The sequence below is a fragment of the Laccaria bicolor genome, genomic scaffold (assembly GCF_000143565.1).
Source record: "Laccaria bicolor S238N-H82 LACBIscaffold_10 genomic scaffold, whole genome shotgun sequence".
In the NCBI taxonomy this organism is placed as follows: Eukaryota; Fungi; Basidiomycota; class Agaricomycetes; order Agaricales; family Hydnangiaceae; genus Laccaria; species Laccaria bicolor.
In genome coordinates, this window is record NW_001889881.1 from 1,148,096 (window position 1) to 1,162,017 (window position 13,922).

The following is a 13,922-nucleotide window of genomic DNA, read 5'->3' on the forward strand; positions in this document are numbered from 1 at the left end:
GTGGTCAGTGGTGAACAAGAGAGAAAGAAGGGGACATACATTTATGCCCACATCCCGGGTCGACGACGACAGGGGGAGGGGCGAAGCTTCGGTGCTGGTCTGCGGTACATGAAAGACTGCCTGTGCTTGATTGAGCCAGATGCTATCAATGTTATTAGCTTCAGAAACTATTAGACTAGTTAGTTCAGTCACATGGGTCCAATAACAACGGAACAGCCGGACGTGACAATCAGTCGTAGTGAACAGGTCAGCTGGGGCAGCCAGTTTGATTGCCATTGTTCCATTGGCAATGAAGCGGCCAGTTTCTGACCCTGGCAGGGTTTACGCTCCTGCGGCGGAACCACTTTTTCAACCGACGGGCTCTGACCACGTCCCGACGGGCTCTCAGCCCATCCTGATGGAACTACAAAAACATTTAACTGGGGCCTCTCTCCCCTTACTTACATCCATCTAGATCTGTAGCATAATGTATCTTAATCTTTATCTCATCCAACTCCTGCAAGATAGTCTCCATATCAACCAAAAACTGAATTTTGTCCCAACAGGGAAACACTCACCTTGTAGTTAAGAAATGAAAGCTTTTCATTTAGCTACTCACACCTTGTCTACTCATTTGTGGCTCCATTGGGGTGTCAAACTGGAATTGATGGTTCTGTTGGGGATGTCTCTGTCAGGGTGTTTGACATTGAGATTGAAGGCGCCACGGGGGATGTTTCCGTCGGGGTGTTTGACATTGAAATTGAAGGTGCCGCGGGGGATGTCACCGTCGGGGTGTTTGAGGTTGAGATTGAAAGCACCACGGATGTCGCCGTCGGGGTGTTTGAGGTTGAGATTGAAGGCGCCGTGGGGGATGTCACCGTCGGGGTGTTTGACATTGAAATTGAAGGTGCCGCGGGGATGTCACCGTCGGGGTGTTTGACATTGAAATTGAAGGTGCCACGGGGGATGTCACCGTCGGGGTGTTTGAGGTTGAGATTGAAAGCGCCGCAGAGGATGTCTCCGTCAGGGTGTTTGACATTGAAATTGAAGGTGCCGCGGGGGATGTCTCCGTTGGGGTGTTTGTCATTAAAATTGAAAGCACCACAGAGGATGTTGCCGTCGGGGTGTTTGAGGTTGAGATTGAAGGCACTGTCGGCAATGGCCCCATCAGGGTGTTTGACATTGAAATTGAAAACATGACCTCCACAATATGGTCATCTGTGGCATGATCTTGAATATGTCAAGTTAGCAGAGCATTTTATTGACTGTGGCAGAGCATTTGATTGACACTGACAGGGAATTGAGAATTCAAAATGTTGACTCCCACGGGGCATTTGATTGACTCCGATGGGGCATTCAAAATTCAATGTCAGCTCTGGCGAAGCATTTATTCAAGATAGAGGAGTCAATCCACTACAGCATTTTTAAGCTGGTGCCCAGATCATCCATCCATGTGAACTGAAACATGCAATGGCTTGGAATATGTGATTTGCAGAAACAAGAAATATATTGTCAAGAAATCAACGCACAATATCGATGAAAGGTCCTGCTAGTAGCCATGACAAATCCTCATAATACAAAAGAAAGATCCACTGAATTGGAGGTCAGATAGTTGAGGTGTGCACCATTTAGTTTTTAGAAGTAGAACAACTCTGGCAGCCCGCCTTACCAAATATGGGCCAGCGGCAACCTAATATGGAAGGAGCACATTATTCACACACCATCTGAAACTACGCACTGCGCCACGCTCATTGGCGATGCAACGCGCCAACAAAACAAAGACATTGGGGGGATCCCAGAAAGGAATAGAATCATTTGGAATAGTTTTCTCAGTGATTGAAGAAGTTTTTGTGAACAGACCTCGGAAAGAGCTATTTGGTGCATGAATCTTTATACAAACCAGTTGCACAACATGCCATTTTGCATACATCAAGTTATATTTTTTTTTCTTCCCTCACAACTGCTTCCCCCACCTATCTGAATTGATTCTAAAGTATGTAGGCTATATTTGGGGAAAGTATGGGAGCATTTCAACAAGATTTAGATAGTGAAAGGAAATAAGAAAGAATGTGGTTTCATGTTTAGAGTCATATTTTCACCCTTTCAAGCTCCAGCTCCCCCAAACCATCAGAAAACTGCTTTGGAGCAGGGGATATATATTCTGCCATATGTTGACTATGTATAAGAAAGGCTCAGATGTTGAGATTTGGTAGCAAAGTATACAGAAAAGTCAACAATATCATGTTGTGAGATATTTCATGCATTCAACCTCATTTCTCCACCATGTGCCAAAATTCTTTTCCAAAGTAAACTTGAACCTATTTTACAACAGTTGTAGTATGCTGGAAAGATGTATTGAGAAGCTATAACAGTACAGCTCATTTTTTTCCCCCACAACTCCAGCGGGGCATTTCATTGACTCCATCGGGGCATGTAAAATTAAATATGTTGACTCCTGCAAAGCATTCAATACACTCCGATGGGGAATATAAAATTTGAATTGGGTGGGAGACAGTTGATTGACTTTCATGGGGTATTTAATTCACTCCATTGAGGCATTTAAAATTAAATATGTTAACTTCTGCAGGGCAGTTTATTCACTCCGACGGAGCATTTTATTGACCCCGTCGGCGAATTTAAAATCAAATATTTTGACCCCGCGGCGATTTAATTCACCCCGACGGAGCATTTTATTTACGCCGTCGGGGCTTTTAAAATTAAATATGTTAACTCCCGCAGGGCAGTTTATTCACTCCGACGGGGCATTTTATTGACCCCGTCGGCGAATTTAAAATCAAATATGTTGACTCTGCGGCCATTTAATTCACTCCGACAGGGCATTTTATTCATGCTGTCAGGGCATATAAAATTAAATATGTTCTCTCACAGGGCACTCCGACAGGGCATTTTATTCACTCTGTCATGAAATTTAGAGTCAAATATGTTGACCCCCGCGGCGCATGTAGTTTACTCCTCCAGGGCATTTTATTTACTCTGACAGGGTATTTTAAATCAAATATGTTGACTCCCATGGGGCATTGGGTTCACTCCTCCAGGGCATTTGAAATTGAGTATGTCAACTCTGGCAATGCATTTACAATTAAACATAATAACCCCTCAAGTCAATCAAATTCTTCATGGAGTCAAAATAGTCAAATTTAAATGCCCATGGTGGTTGACATACTCAGCTGTAAATTCTCTGCCAGAGTGAATCAAATGCCCCATGGGAGTTGAAATAACCGCCCCATTGGAGTCAATCAAATGCTTAACCAGAGTTGACATATTCAATTTCAATAGATGTCATTGATTAATATTATGGACACAGGTAATTTACCATTGGAGCAGGTTGGGGTATATACAGCATGCTTTGCTGACCAGCAGCTGTGTGGTAGAGCAAGTAGCTTAGGGTGGAGGTTTACAATTAGCTACTACTGATAGAAGCAAACAGTACAACATCAAAGCAGGTAACAGTATTACAGTTGTTCTAGTAAAGATTGGGGAACTATGGTGTGATGCCGACGGGACACCCAGAAGGCTGCCGTAGGAAGCTGCCGCGGCAAGAGACGCCGTGCCCGCAAGCCATTTGTATGCATCCGGCTGGTCCGTTGGTAAAGGGATGTTTTGGAAAGTCCGGCCGGGACCGGCTGGCCCGTTCATTACGAGTCATTGTCATGTCTGGCTACTACGTTTGGTACGTGACACAGTGACTGATATATGTGATTAGACAGGGCGGAGAGGGAGGGCCCAAGTAGAGGTGTCCGGAACACCTGCACAGATGGGAAGGTTGCGAGGATTCATACTTTGAGGACGTGGAGGGAGAAAGAAGGGTGAGAGACATGAGTATGAAGATGACGCGGCATCCGCGACGTTATGAAGAGTGTCAATCGGTGGCAAGGCCAGGGTCAACGTGAGTCGCATGGGGGGAGGCGAGAGTGGTGCCAGTGCTTTGAGGCTATGTGGTGCATGACTAGGGCGGCGTCAAGGATACGTGGCTGAGGAAAATGAGACGATGGTTGGTCTGATTTAGGGAGGCCCCAAACGTAAGCCAACGACGGCGAAGGCGATTGGAGGCGCAATGGGCTGCTTTCTGTAGTTGGGATGTAACAAAATTCGCCTTATTTGCAAGACAGTGAGCGCCGTGCTCGAATAGCACATCCTATTATCGATTGCCGTTAGTATTATGAAGCCTCGACTTGATGTTGGCATGTCACAACTCACAACGCTTGGTGATGCAGGGTAATCACGCGGTGAACAGACACAAGCACGAATTGAATACTGTGAGATGTGTTAGAGATTTGAAGTAGAGAAACAGAAAACGACGCACATACCCCAGTCCCATGAAAATAAAAGAAAAAGTGACTAGGCACGAGGAATGTGAAAGTGGGCACATGCCCGAGGTGAATGGCGCGGATAGCTTTCATGCGAGGGGTCCTACCCTCCGAGTCCTAGTACTCACTGGCGTTCCTCACAGCCAGTCGAGTAACGGAAAACGGCCAGGTGCCTCAGGCGCAGCGAGCATGAGGAAAGTAGGAGGCTTTCAAAATTCACACATCATTAACACCTGGTTCTGTCACGTGTTTTCTCTGCACCTGACTTCAAGAGACTCAGAGTCGACGACTCGAGACGCGTCGACGCGTTTCAACTTCAATCGCAATCATGATTACGACAAAGAAAATGGACCGAAATTTAAAGACGCAGTGAATGAGAAATACACAAAAAACAATCTAGCAGGAATGGCTGGATGCCAGGCTAGCATAACGGTTAAGCTGAGATGCAGCAGGGCTCAAGTGCAGGTAAGTACTTATTTGTAGCTGAGTTTATAGACATATTAGGAGTGTTCGAGGTCCAAGCCCTATGTATGGTTGTGTTTGACGAAAAAACAAACCTGTCCAGTCCAGCTTGCAATACGGGAGCGATTCCCGCATAATCAAGGGGTCTGTCCGCGTACATTAGTTGGTACTTCTTTCGCAAGTGGATTGAATCTACTTCGATTGATACCTAATGAAAAATGACACCAAACGAGGCCGGAGTGAATTAGAAGACTAATGGAATGGATAGGATCTGAACTTACGCAAAGATCCTTTCCTCCGTCTCCAGTTCCTTGGATTTGAACCCTGCACAATATAAGACCCTGCTTCCACGTTTCTATGCCACGTCAGCCACAATTTGACTTCGCTTATTCACTTTTCAGTACATTCCTTCGATGATCAATGTCAAGCAATGTTAAATGGCAACCAGGTATGTCACGTCGGTTTCTTCATGGACAACGTTGTCTTACCTTTGCTTGTATTTTCTTTTTGCAGACTCGTTGTGAAGGACTAATGACGACGAAGTTTTTGATAACATGGGTCCCGCACCTGGTCCGTACTTACCACACTGCTTGTACCCCCCAGGTTCCCCATCATTAACTTGTACGCCTCGTTTGCATGCAACGTGAACCATCGCTTCGTGATGGATAGCTTCGAGGGGCGGAATAGGCGTTGCGAGCCTGTGTGAAAGTCGTTAATGCGTCGGTTCTGCAACAAATACGTCTGTTTCGTTCACTTCACCTCGAGTCCACAGTAGTTACTCACCAGGAAGCCTGTATCCAAGTTCGTTCATCGCATCTCCCGCGTAACATAAATTACACGGTGATCATCACATGTGACGGTGGTGACTCAAGTACCTAGCCACCGCCAACATGATCATGCCCCCATTCGACAGGGGTTTTCGTGCGCGAAGCCCTCAGCGTCGGCGACTCCAACACATAGTACGATGGACGCGACATATGATTCATAGGTCTAGAATGTAGGCTGGTAAGTCATTGATATTGCGAGGGTTTCGTGAAGGCTTACCGTGATTGTGTAACATCAGCGGGACATCGACAACACTATGCGTTCGAACCACTCAGTCGTTGAGGGAATACGGGTGGATGGGCGAGCATGCGGCGTAGAGAAAGGGAGCGGAGATGATGGTACGTTCATTCCCTTTACCCCTTTGGTCCTGAATGTTAAGTACATTTCCCTAGGCCATCCCCGGACTGAATGTTGGTGAATCCCACGACCTAATCCCATCTGAAACAAAGTGTGCCTATGCCTGAGGATATACGTACGGCGTCACACTCCCCGAAAGGGGATAAGGCTCATCCTCGACACTGTGTCGAGGATCAGAGGACGACAAGAGGACGAGCAACACAGTTGGACACATCCCAATTGGGTGAGGTGACGAATGCGATGTCACACATCACTACCCCTCTCTTCTCACAACCACCACGACCATCGACGACCGGCCACCAGGATCCACCACCACGATTGAGGAACGGCGACGACCACCAACGAACGTCCACGGGGCCCACCACCAGGATCGACGAACGGCCACGAGGGCCCGCCAGCACCACCATCGACGGACGGAGACGAGCGCCCACCAACATCCACGCGCGCCCAGCACCACCATCGAGGAACGCCGATGATGGCCCACCACGATCTCTGACGATTGGGTACCAGGACCCACCACCACAATTGACAAGCTTCTATGTACGGCCCACACCCACGATCGACGGATGGCCACGAGGGCCCACGATCGACGGACGACGACGAGCGCCCACTAATGTCCACGGGGCCACGGGGGCTCATCACCACCCTCGACAAACGGACACGGGTGCCCACGACCACGATTGGCAAACCCAATCGCACCATCGACAATTCCCCAGCCTGCCCCCATCCTCCACCCCCACTCTCTTCCTCGCATACCCCATATCACCAGAAAAACCTCGTGATGCCGACATAACATGACCCAACGCCCCCCTCTACGAACCAACACCGACGTGTTGAGCTTAACGCCAGCGTGCACAACCAGCCCCGACGTACGAACACAACCCGAACATGAGCCCAAAACAATCGATTAGCAAGGGGTCGTTATTGAAGGGGAGACGTGGTGCTCCTACGTTGATACTTCCTACTTCTACATATGTAGGTATACTATTACCTTCCCATGTAAAGTGTTTCTCGTAGATAAGGAATACATATTATATTGCCATTTACCCGGGTACAGAAGGACTTGGACAGGGGGACTTGTAATAAAAAAAAAGAAACTGAAGTTGGCCAGATGAGCAGGCACACGATGACATAGATTCGACACATTCAGATGTGTCGAACACATGTAAAATCGACACATTAGAAAGGAGGAACACATCAATGTGTCGGCAATTTACCCTATGTGTCGCGTTATGACCCTATGTGTCGCTGTCCCGATTTGGGGAGTGTGTTACTTTTCGTATACACTGCCTATGCCCGTGTGAGTAAGGTTGCGTCTTCTGCTCAAACGTTGACCGCTTAACTGGTGTCATCATAGAATAAGCAAGCGAGCGCACAGTCGAGACGAAGACCGTTGACGTACACCATCTGCGATGGATGGGATGGAGGTATGTGCCGTGAACGTGAGATAGGTGTTTGGTGGACGTGGAGATGACGTTAGAGGGGGGTTCACTCGTTTTTCTTGACCGCATCCGATCCCAACTCCAAAATCGAGTTTTTTGATTCACCCAACACCGTCAAGACATCTCTGTGCTTCCTTTATCGCGCCAGCGAAGTGGGAAGCTCGCAACAGGCCTAGGCGATCCACGCCTCTGCGTAAGGAAGGTGCATCTGAGGGATCAGAGATGAGCGTGACGATTGAGAGGGATCGTCAAGGAGACGATTCGGAAAAACAAGGGCTCACAGGTGCTACCAAGGTAAGTCCCTTTTTCGCACGTCTGTGTCTCCTCCCCGCCCATACCCAACCTCGCCCAGAAAGACAGTGTCCGCGCCCCGTCCCAACTGCGACTTTCGCGATTGTACCGACGTCGTTAAGAATGAACTGAAGACCCCCATTTTGGGTAGGGAGCTCGAACTGCGCCTAGGCGACCAAGACCCTTTTAACGGTGACGACGCGCCCCTGGAAACCATGCTCATGATTGAAGGCGACGCGATATTCGTCGTTTGAAGCGTTGAAGGAAGGAGGAGTTTAGGGAAGGGAAGGTGCATCCGGGGATTGGAAAACAAGCGTGATGAGGGGGAGGAATAATTTGTACCACCGAGTTGTATTATATGTGAAATACATCTTGTGTCATACGCGAAATATATTTGGTGTTCATATGCGAAATAAAGAACTCGTGAAAGAAGTGATGGCACACTCAAGGGTGTTTCACCGGAGAAATCCGTGAAATCAACTGGTGCACTCGGGTTGTGCGACTCAGGGCTTGATGTGATGGCGGCAACATTGGGCCGCCCTGGTGTAGATTATCGAATGTAGATAAAACAACCTAATTACTTCTTCTTTTTCTTCTTCCCACCTGTACTGGTGACTGTTTGCGGCCGTGCCAGTGGCCGCTTTTCCATTTCCTTCGGTAACTTCTTCTTTGCTATCTTGTAGTCATCGCTGTTCGGTAAGCCATATTCCTCTCTCGCATCCGCTGTTGCCTTCTCTGTCACCTCCATACAACACTCCTCCTGTCTCGAGATAAACAGGTCAACAATTAGCTGTGCTGGAGTGTCGGGAAGTTTCCCATTAAAAATGGGGTCCACTGTTTCCCCTGAGTTGCCTATTAACTCGGTGGAATGGTGGGTGAGTATGTGACAGACACAGTTATACTTCCATATTGTGTGAGGTTGTCCAGACACTGAGATTGGACATAGTGGGCAGTTAATCGGTACATTGGTACATGGTGTGCTCACTGTAGACTGTTTTGCTGGTTTGTAGCTCATCCTCTCGTAATGATATGGGCAGGTTGAGCTGATGATGGGTGCATTATGCTTTCCAAAGGAGAGTTGCGTTCGATTCTTCAAGCCCACAGAAAGCGCACGGATTCACGCCGACCTATTTAAATTTAGCTTATATTCCATATTTTCGTGAGTAACATACAGTTTTTCAAGGCATCGCGCTGTGGAATGAAGAGAGATGAGAGAAACAATACTGAAAGCGAAAGACCTGCACAATCAACGCTATGTACAGCGGTACCGGTGTTACCGCCATCACATCAAGCCCTGAGTCGCACGACCCGCCTGCCTGCTGCTGTTTGATTGGCGTTGTTACCCCAGGGTTTCTGGACGAGTGAAAGAATTAATTTGAATGTGCTACATATAGTTGTCATTCTGGTTTATTAAAATCCATGAACATCCAAAATCAATCCAGTTGCCCTGCATGAAGGAGGGCCAATGCAATGAGATCCGTTTCAACCTGCTCTGACTCCCATCCGCCCACAACCACTTGCCCCACACACCAATGTGCACCATAAACCTAAAACTGCAAGGACATAACCACCGCTACCATAAATCACACCTTCTGGCCAGGTGTCAAAAGCCACAAGGCCAGGAAAGAATATGAGGGAGGGGGCAGAGATGAACTTGCAGCCTGAGACCTGGGACATGTGCTGAGAGGGAGAAGAAGAAGTAAGAGCTATATATGTCCCGAGCATGAGTCTGGATAAGGAAGGGTTAGAAAAGACAGCTGACTCCTGAGTAGGACTAGAGACATACAATGAACATCAGGAAGCCTGCTTAAAGTAAGTAGGTAAGCGACATACAAATCCGACAAGTAGCAGTAGTTCAAATAAGTATACTGATAGAAGACTCACTGCTTTGTAGTCCAGCACAACAACAATTCTTGCCTGTAGAATGTAGAATAGAAACCACCTGTAGACTAGTACACATAGCATAATAAGTTTCGTCGTTGGGAATCGAACGCGCAACATCTTGTATTGTTGCCAGTATTGGAACGTCACATACATGCCTCGGAAGAAGGGCGGATTATCCTTCTCCCTTAACCCTCACCATTTTCTTCAATTTTTTTCTGCTCAATGATTTCGACCTTCAGCTTGCCGGCAAAACTGTTTTCGTTCAGAAAGGTGCAAAATTGAATTAGTACTTGTAACTACGGAACTTTGTTTACCGACTTTAACAGAATTGTTTGTTACATTTGGTCATTGTGAGACTTGTGTAAGACAGCTGTCCATGTCATCACTTCACCACCACGTCGCTCGCAACTTCATGCGGAATCCTGCTTTCCACGGCCAGTCGTGACGCCTCCTCAGTCGCACTTCGCTCCCGCAGCGACCTTGCCGAGCGATTTAGCTGGAGCCATGACACTTCCCGCTGCCAGCCTGCTCGCATTCGAAATAAATCCCTACTATCCCTGCTATCCTGCTACTATGGATGATACGATGCTCTTGAATAGCATGAGCATGAACTCTTCGTTCCTCGACCTGCCTGGCCCGTGCTCTTTCCGTCCAGAGTTAAGATAGATATCTAGAGGATAACGTAGCAAATAAAAGTCATAGCGACGGAGGTAAGGGTCGAGATAGAAACTCGGGCTTCGTCAAGTATGGTGGCTGCTGTCCAACCCAAGTCAAAAGCGCCGTTGGAGTTACCGAAACATGGCATCTGAGATTGAGGTCGATCTATTGAGCACTATTTACATTGGGCAAAGTCTATCATAGACTACTGAGATCAAGTCTGTGGCTACTGGATGCTACCTAATTGGGGACCACTTTATGAGTCTGTACATCTGCCCAGTTGCATCTTGAAAGAAACCACGCGTCGCATGCCATACCGAGACCAGATGCAATGCTGCTCGTAGCAATAGCGCTCCGAGCATAGGAGTTGACATCGAATAGTGAATTTTGGGAGATGGAGAAGATGGCTGTATCGACACTGATGTAGAGGACATCAGGAACTCCTTCCAGGGAACGAACACGAATGTACTTACTCTGCTAGTGTGGCTAGCTGTATGAAGAGATCGGGTAAGAACAGAATCAATGAGGGGACAAAGGACTCGCCAAACCTCCCATATATGTCTTGGGGTCAGGGGAAGGGGTTTGCGTTCTTCGATTTCTTCTCATTGCTGGAATAGGGAGCTGGATGCTCACCGTGATGCTGTGGGTAAGGCTATCAGTAGGAGGACAAGGTTTCACAAGTGAACGACTTACAAGAGCTCGCGTGGCGGTCTTACCCAAAGATACATGAGCGCCCCATTCTGAGGTTTTCAGAGTTGACCAGCAATAGCTCGATTTGTAGCTGACTGGCAGTGGAGCCTGATCGATGATCTCCAGTCCTAAGTAAGTTAGAGGAGAATCGTGCTTGTCGACTTCACTATGAGGATGGGGCGCCAAGGCTTCTCCGGGCACATAAGCCGGCTTGAGTGCGTATAACTGGCCATGGAGTCAGAACACGTTGAAAGGCCTAGTCATCTCCTGCAACACACCAGTCAGTTGCCATGGTCTGGGGATGAAGTTGTCAGGATATGTCGTCGCTTAGAATGATTGTCGACATACTCTATGCTTCCCATGCTTCGGAAAAACTCTGAGTTGAAGGACGTGGGTGAAGAGAGGTGGGCAATGTTACTGGCGGTGATGGAGAGCATTCAACGGAGCGCCTCGGCAATGCTGACAGTGATCAGTGATGGAGGCAGTGCCTCTGAGCCTCATGGTGATCGTGATCAGAGAATGTCACGACGTGTGCACAAGAATGTCTTCACATCACATAAATAAAGCATTTAGTCACTGTTGGTCTGCCAAAGGACCGGTTTACAGAGTGCTGAACGGAACTGTGGTTCCCGTTCGTAGATTCCGCTACGTTAGTAGTGGGTCTTCTGGAGCACCCTCGTCTGGCCCAAACGTCACGTGCCAAAATTCCCATCACATGTAGTCACTAGTGGCTACCACTTTATTTCTATAACCTAGACCCAAGCCTAGAGGGTCATTTCTATAACTTAGACTTAAGCCTAGAGGCCATATCTATAATGCTTAGGATTTTTTGAAAGGCATTTCAAATGTAGGCCTGGGTATTTCATAGTGAATTTTCCATAGATACCCAGCGCATTTTCTGCGAAGTTTCAAATGCAGCCCTGGATATTTCATTGCGATTTTTCAATAGATACCCTTGGTATTTCATTGCGATTTTTCAATAGATACCCTGGGCATTTCATTGCGATTTTTCAAATGTATCCCTGGATATTTCATTGCAAAATTTCAATAGATACCTGGCGCATTTCATTGCGATTTTTCAATAGATACCCTGGGCATTTCATTGTGATTTTTCAAATGTATCCCTGGATATTTCATTGCAAAATTTCAATGGATACCTGGCGAATTTCATTGTGATTTTTCAATGGACACCCTGGGCATTTGATTGCGATTTTTCAAATGTATTCCTGGGTATTTCATTACGATTTTTCAAATGTATTCCTGGGTATTTCATTGCGATTTTTCAATAGATACCCAGGGCATATCATTGCGATTTTTCAAATGTATTGGATATTTCATTACGATTTTTCAATAGATACCTGGCACATATCATTGCGATTTTTCAAATGTATTGGATATTTCATTGCGATTTTTCAAATGTATTCCTGGGTATTTCATTGCGATTTTTCAATAGATACCCTGGGCATATCATTGCAATTTTTCAAATGTATCCCTGGGTATTTCATTGCGATTTTTCAATGGATACCCTGGGCATATCATTGCGATTTTTCAAATGTATACCTGGCGCATTTCATTGTGATTTTTCAAATGTATCCCTGGGTAGTTCATTGCGATTTTTCAAATGTATTCCTGGGCATTTCATTGTGATTTTTCAAATGTATCCCTGGGTATTTCATTGTGATTTTTCAAATGTATTCCTGGGTATTTCATTGTGATTTTTCAAATGTATCTCTGGGTATTTCATTGTGATTTTTCAAATGTATTCCTGGGTATTTCATTGTGATTTTTCAAATGTATCTCTGGGTATTTCATTGTGATTTTTCAAATGTATTCCTGAGTATTTCATTGCGATTTTTCAAATGTATCTCTGGGTATATCATTGCGATTTTTCAATAGATACCCTTGGTATTTCATTGCGATTTTTCAAATGTATCCCTTGGTATTTCATTGCGATTTTTCAATAGATACCCTTGGCATTTCATTGCGATTTTTCAAATGTATCCCTGGGTATTTCATTGCAAAATTTCAAATGTAGCCCTGGGCATTTCATTGTGATTTTTCAAATGTATTCCTGGGTATTTCATTGTGATTTTTCAAATGTATCCCTGGATATTTCATTGCAATTTTTCAAATGTATCCCACATGTCAGGGTCCATGCAATGGCCTTCCCTGGATGGTGGTCACATGACCAATTACCAAAAATGGTCAAAAAACGAAAGTTGTAGCCCTACACTGTAGCTTCCCGAATCTGTTTGAATTATGTTCTGAAGTGCTCCCATTGTGGATATATGAGGTAAAGGAATTTCAAAAGCATCGGGTTTTTTTGTTTTTTTTTTGTGTTTTCCTCTATGAAAACAAAACCAAATAACATGATTTCAGTAAATTCAGAAAGCTAAAAGAAAGGGCTACAATTATTGTATCGTGGGAAAAATGACCAAAAAAGGAAGGTGCATCCCGTACTATAAGAATCAGATATAGACTACCAAGTTTACGGATAGACTACAAAAAAGTCGGACTTAGACTACACAGTTTACTGATACACTATAAAAGACTACAAAAGTCGAACTTAGACTACAAAAGCGTGGACTTAGACTACATAGTTAGGGTTAGAGTCAAAAGGTTATCTTGACTACAAAGTTTGTAGTGTGCGCTTTTTCATTAAAGAAGTTTGTAGTGTCCGCTTTTTGAGACTACAAAAGTTGTAGTGTTGCGCTTTTTCATTAAAAAAGTTTGTAGTGTCCGCTTTTTGATACTACAAAAGTTGTAGTGTTGCGCTTTTTCATTAGAAAAGTTTGTAGTGTGCACTTTTTTATTAGAAGAGTTTGTAGTGTCTGCTTTTTCATTTAAAAAAGTTTGTAATTGACATGTTGTTTATGGTGTCCTTGGCCCTATCTATGTTATGGGGATGAGGTTGAAGGATTGCCATCATATTGCCAGTGCTGCAGCATTAGTATTTGACATCATGCACAAGTTGTCTTTCACATTAGGAAAGGCCAATTCTATGTCT

The 13,922-nt window shown here is 45.7% G+C and overlaps 5 protein-coding genes across 5 annotated transcripts in view; 3 read left to right on the plus strand and 2 right to left on the minus strand.

Annotated features, from left to right (window-relative positions):
• The window catches only part of LACBIDRAFT_160710 (uncharacterized protein), a gene marked incomplete at both ends in the record, with an annotated part of 2,344 nt that extends 1,575 nt beyond the window's left edge, over positions 1 to 769 (plus strand). The window contains one exon of the mRNA XM_001880269.1: positions 691 to 769. Within this exon, the coding sequence (XP_001880304.1) occupies positions 691 to 769 (79 nt within the window). The remainder of the gene's footprint in view (positions 1 to 690) is intronic.
• A 5,281-nt stretch (positions 770 to 6,050) lies between these two features.
• On the plus strand, positions 6,051 to 6,749 carry LACBIDRAFT_296652 (uncharacterized protein; the record flags this gene model as incomplete). The annotated part of the gene is made up of 1 exon (XM_001880270.1): positions 6,051 to 6,749. The coding sequence occupies one exon, from the start codon at positions 6,051 to 6,053 to the stop codon at positions 6,747 to 6,749; it is 699 nt and encodes a 232-aa protein (XP_001880305.1).
• Positions 6,750 to 6,918: 169 nt separating this feature from the next.
• On the minus strand, positions 6,919 to 7,149 carry LACBIDRAFT_296653 (uncharacterized protein; the record flags this gene model as incomplete). Its single annotated transcript, XM_001880500.1, has 1 exon — positions 6,919 to 7,149. One exon carries the CDS (start codon positions 7,147 to 7,149, stop codon positions 6,919 to 6,921), a length of 231 nt encoding a protein of 76 aa, XP_001880535.1.
• A 42-nt stretch (positions 7,150 to 7,191) lies between these two features.
• LACBIDRAFT_326650 (uncharacterized protein) lies at positions 7,192 to 7,938 on the plus strand (the record flags this gene model as incomplete). Its single annotated transcript, XM_001880271.1, has 4 exons — positions 7,192 to 7,251; positions 7,309 to 7,378; positions 7,542 to 7,687; positions 7,807 to 7,938. The coding sequence occupies 4 exons, from the start codon at positions 7,192 to 7,194 to the stop codon at positions 7,936 to 7,938; spliced, it is 408 nt and encodes a 135-aa protein (XP_001880306.1).
• Positions 7,939 to 9,117: 1,179 nt separating this feature from the next.
• LACBIDRAFT_326651 (uncharacterized protein) lies at positions 9,118 to 11,207 on the minus strand (the record flags this gene model as incomplete). The annotated part of the gene is made up of 13 exons (XM_001880501.1): positions 9,118 to 9,200; positions 9,274 to 9,390; positions 9,471 to 9,487; positions 9,569 to 9,626; positions 9,759 to 9,820; positions 10,031 to 10,093; positions 10,181 to 10,238; positions 10,334 to 10,390; positions 10,543 to 10,643; positions 10,699 to 10,711; positions 10,859 to 10,877; positions 10,919 to 11,081; positions 11,194 to 11,207. 13 exons carry the CDS (start codon positions 11,205 to 11,207, stop codon positions 9,118 to 9,120), a joined length of 825 nt encoding a protein of 274 aa, XP_001880536.1.
• Between the last annotated feature and the right edge of the window lie 2,715 nt (positions 11,208 to 13,922).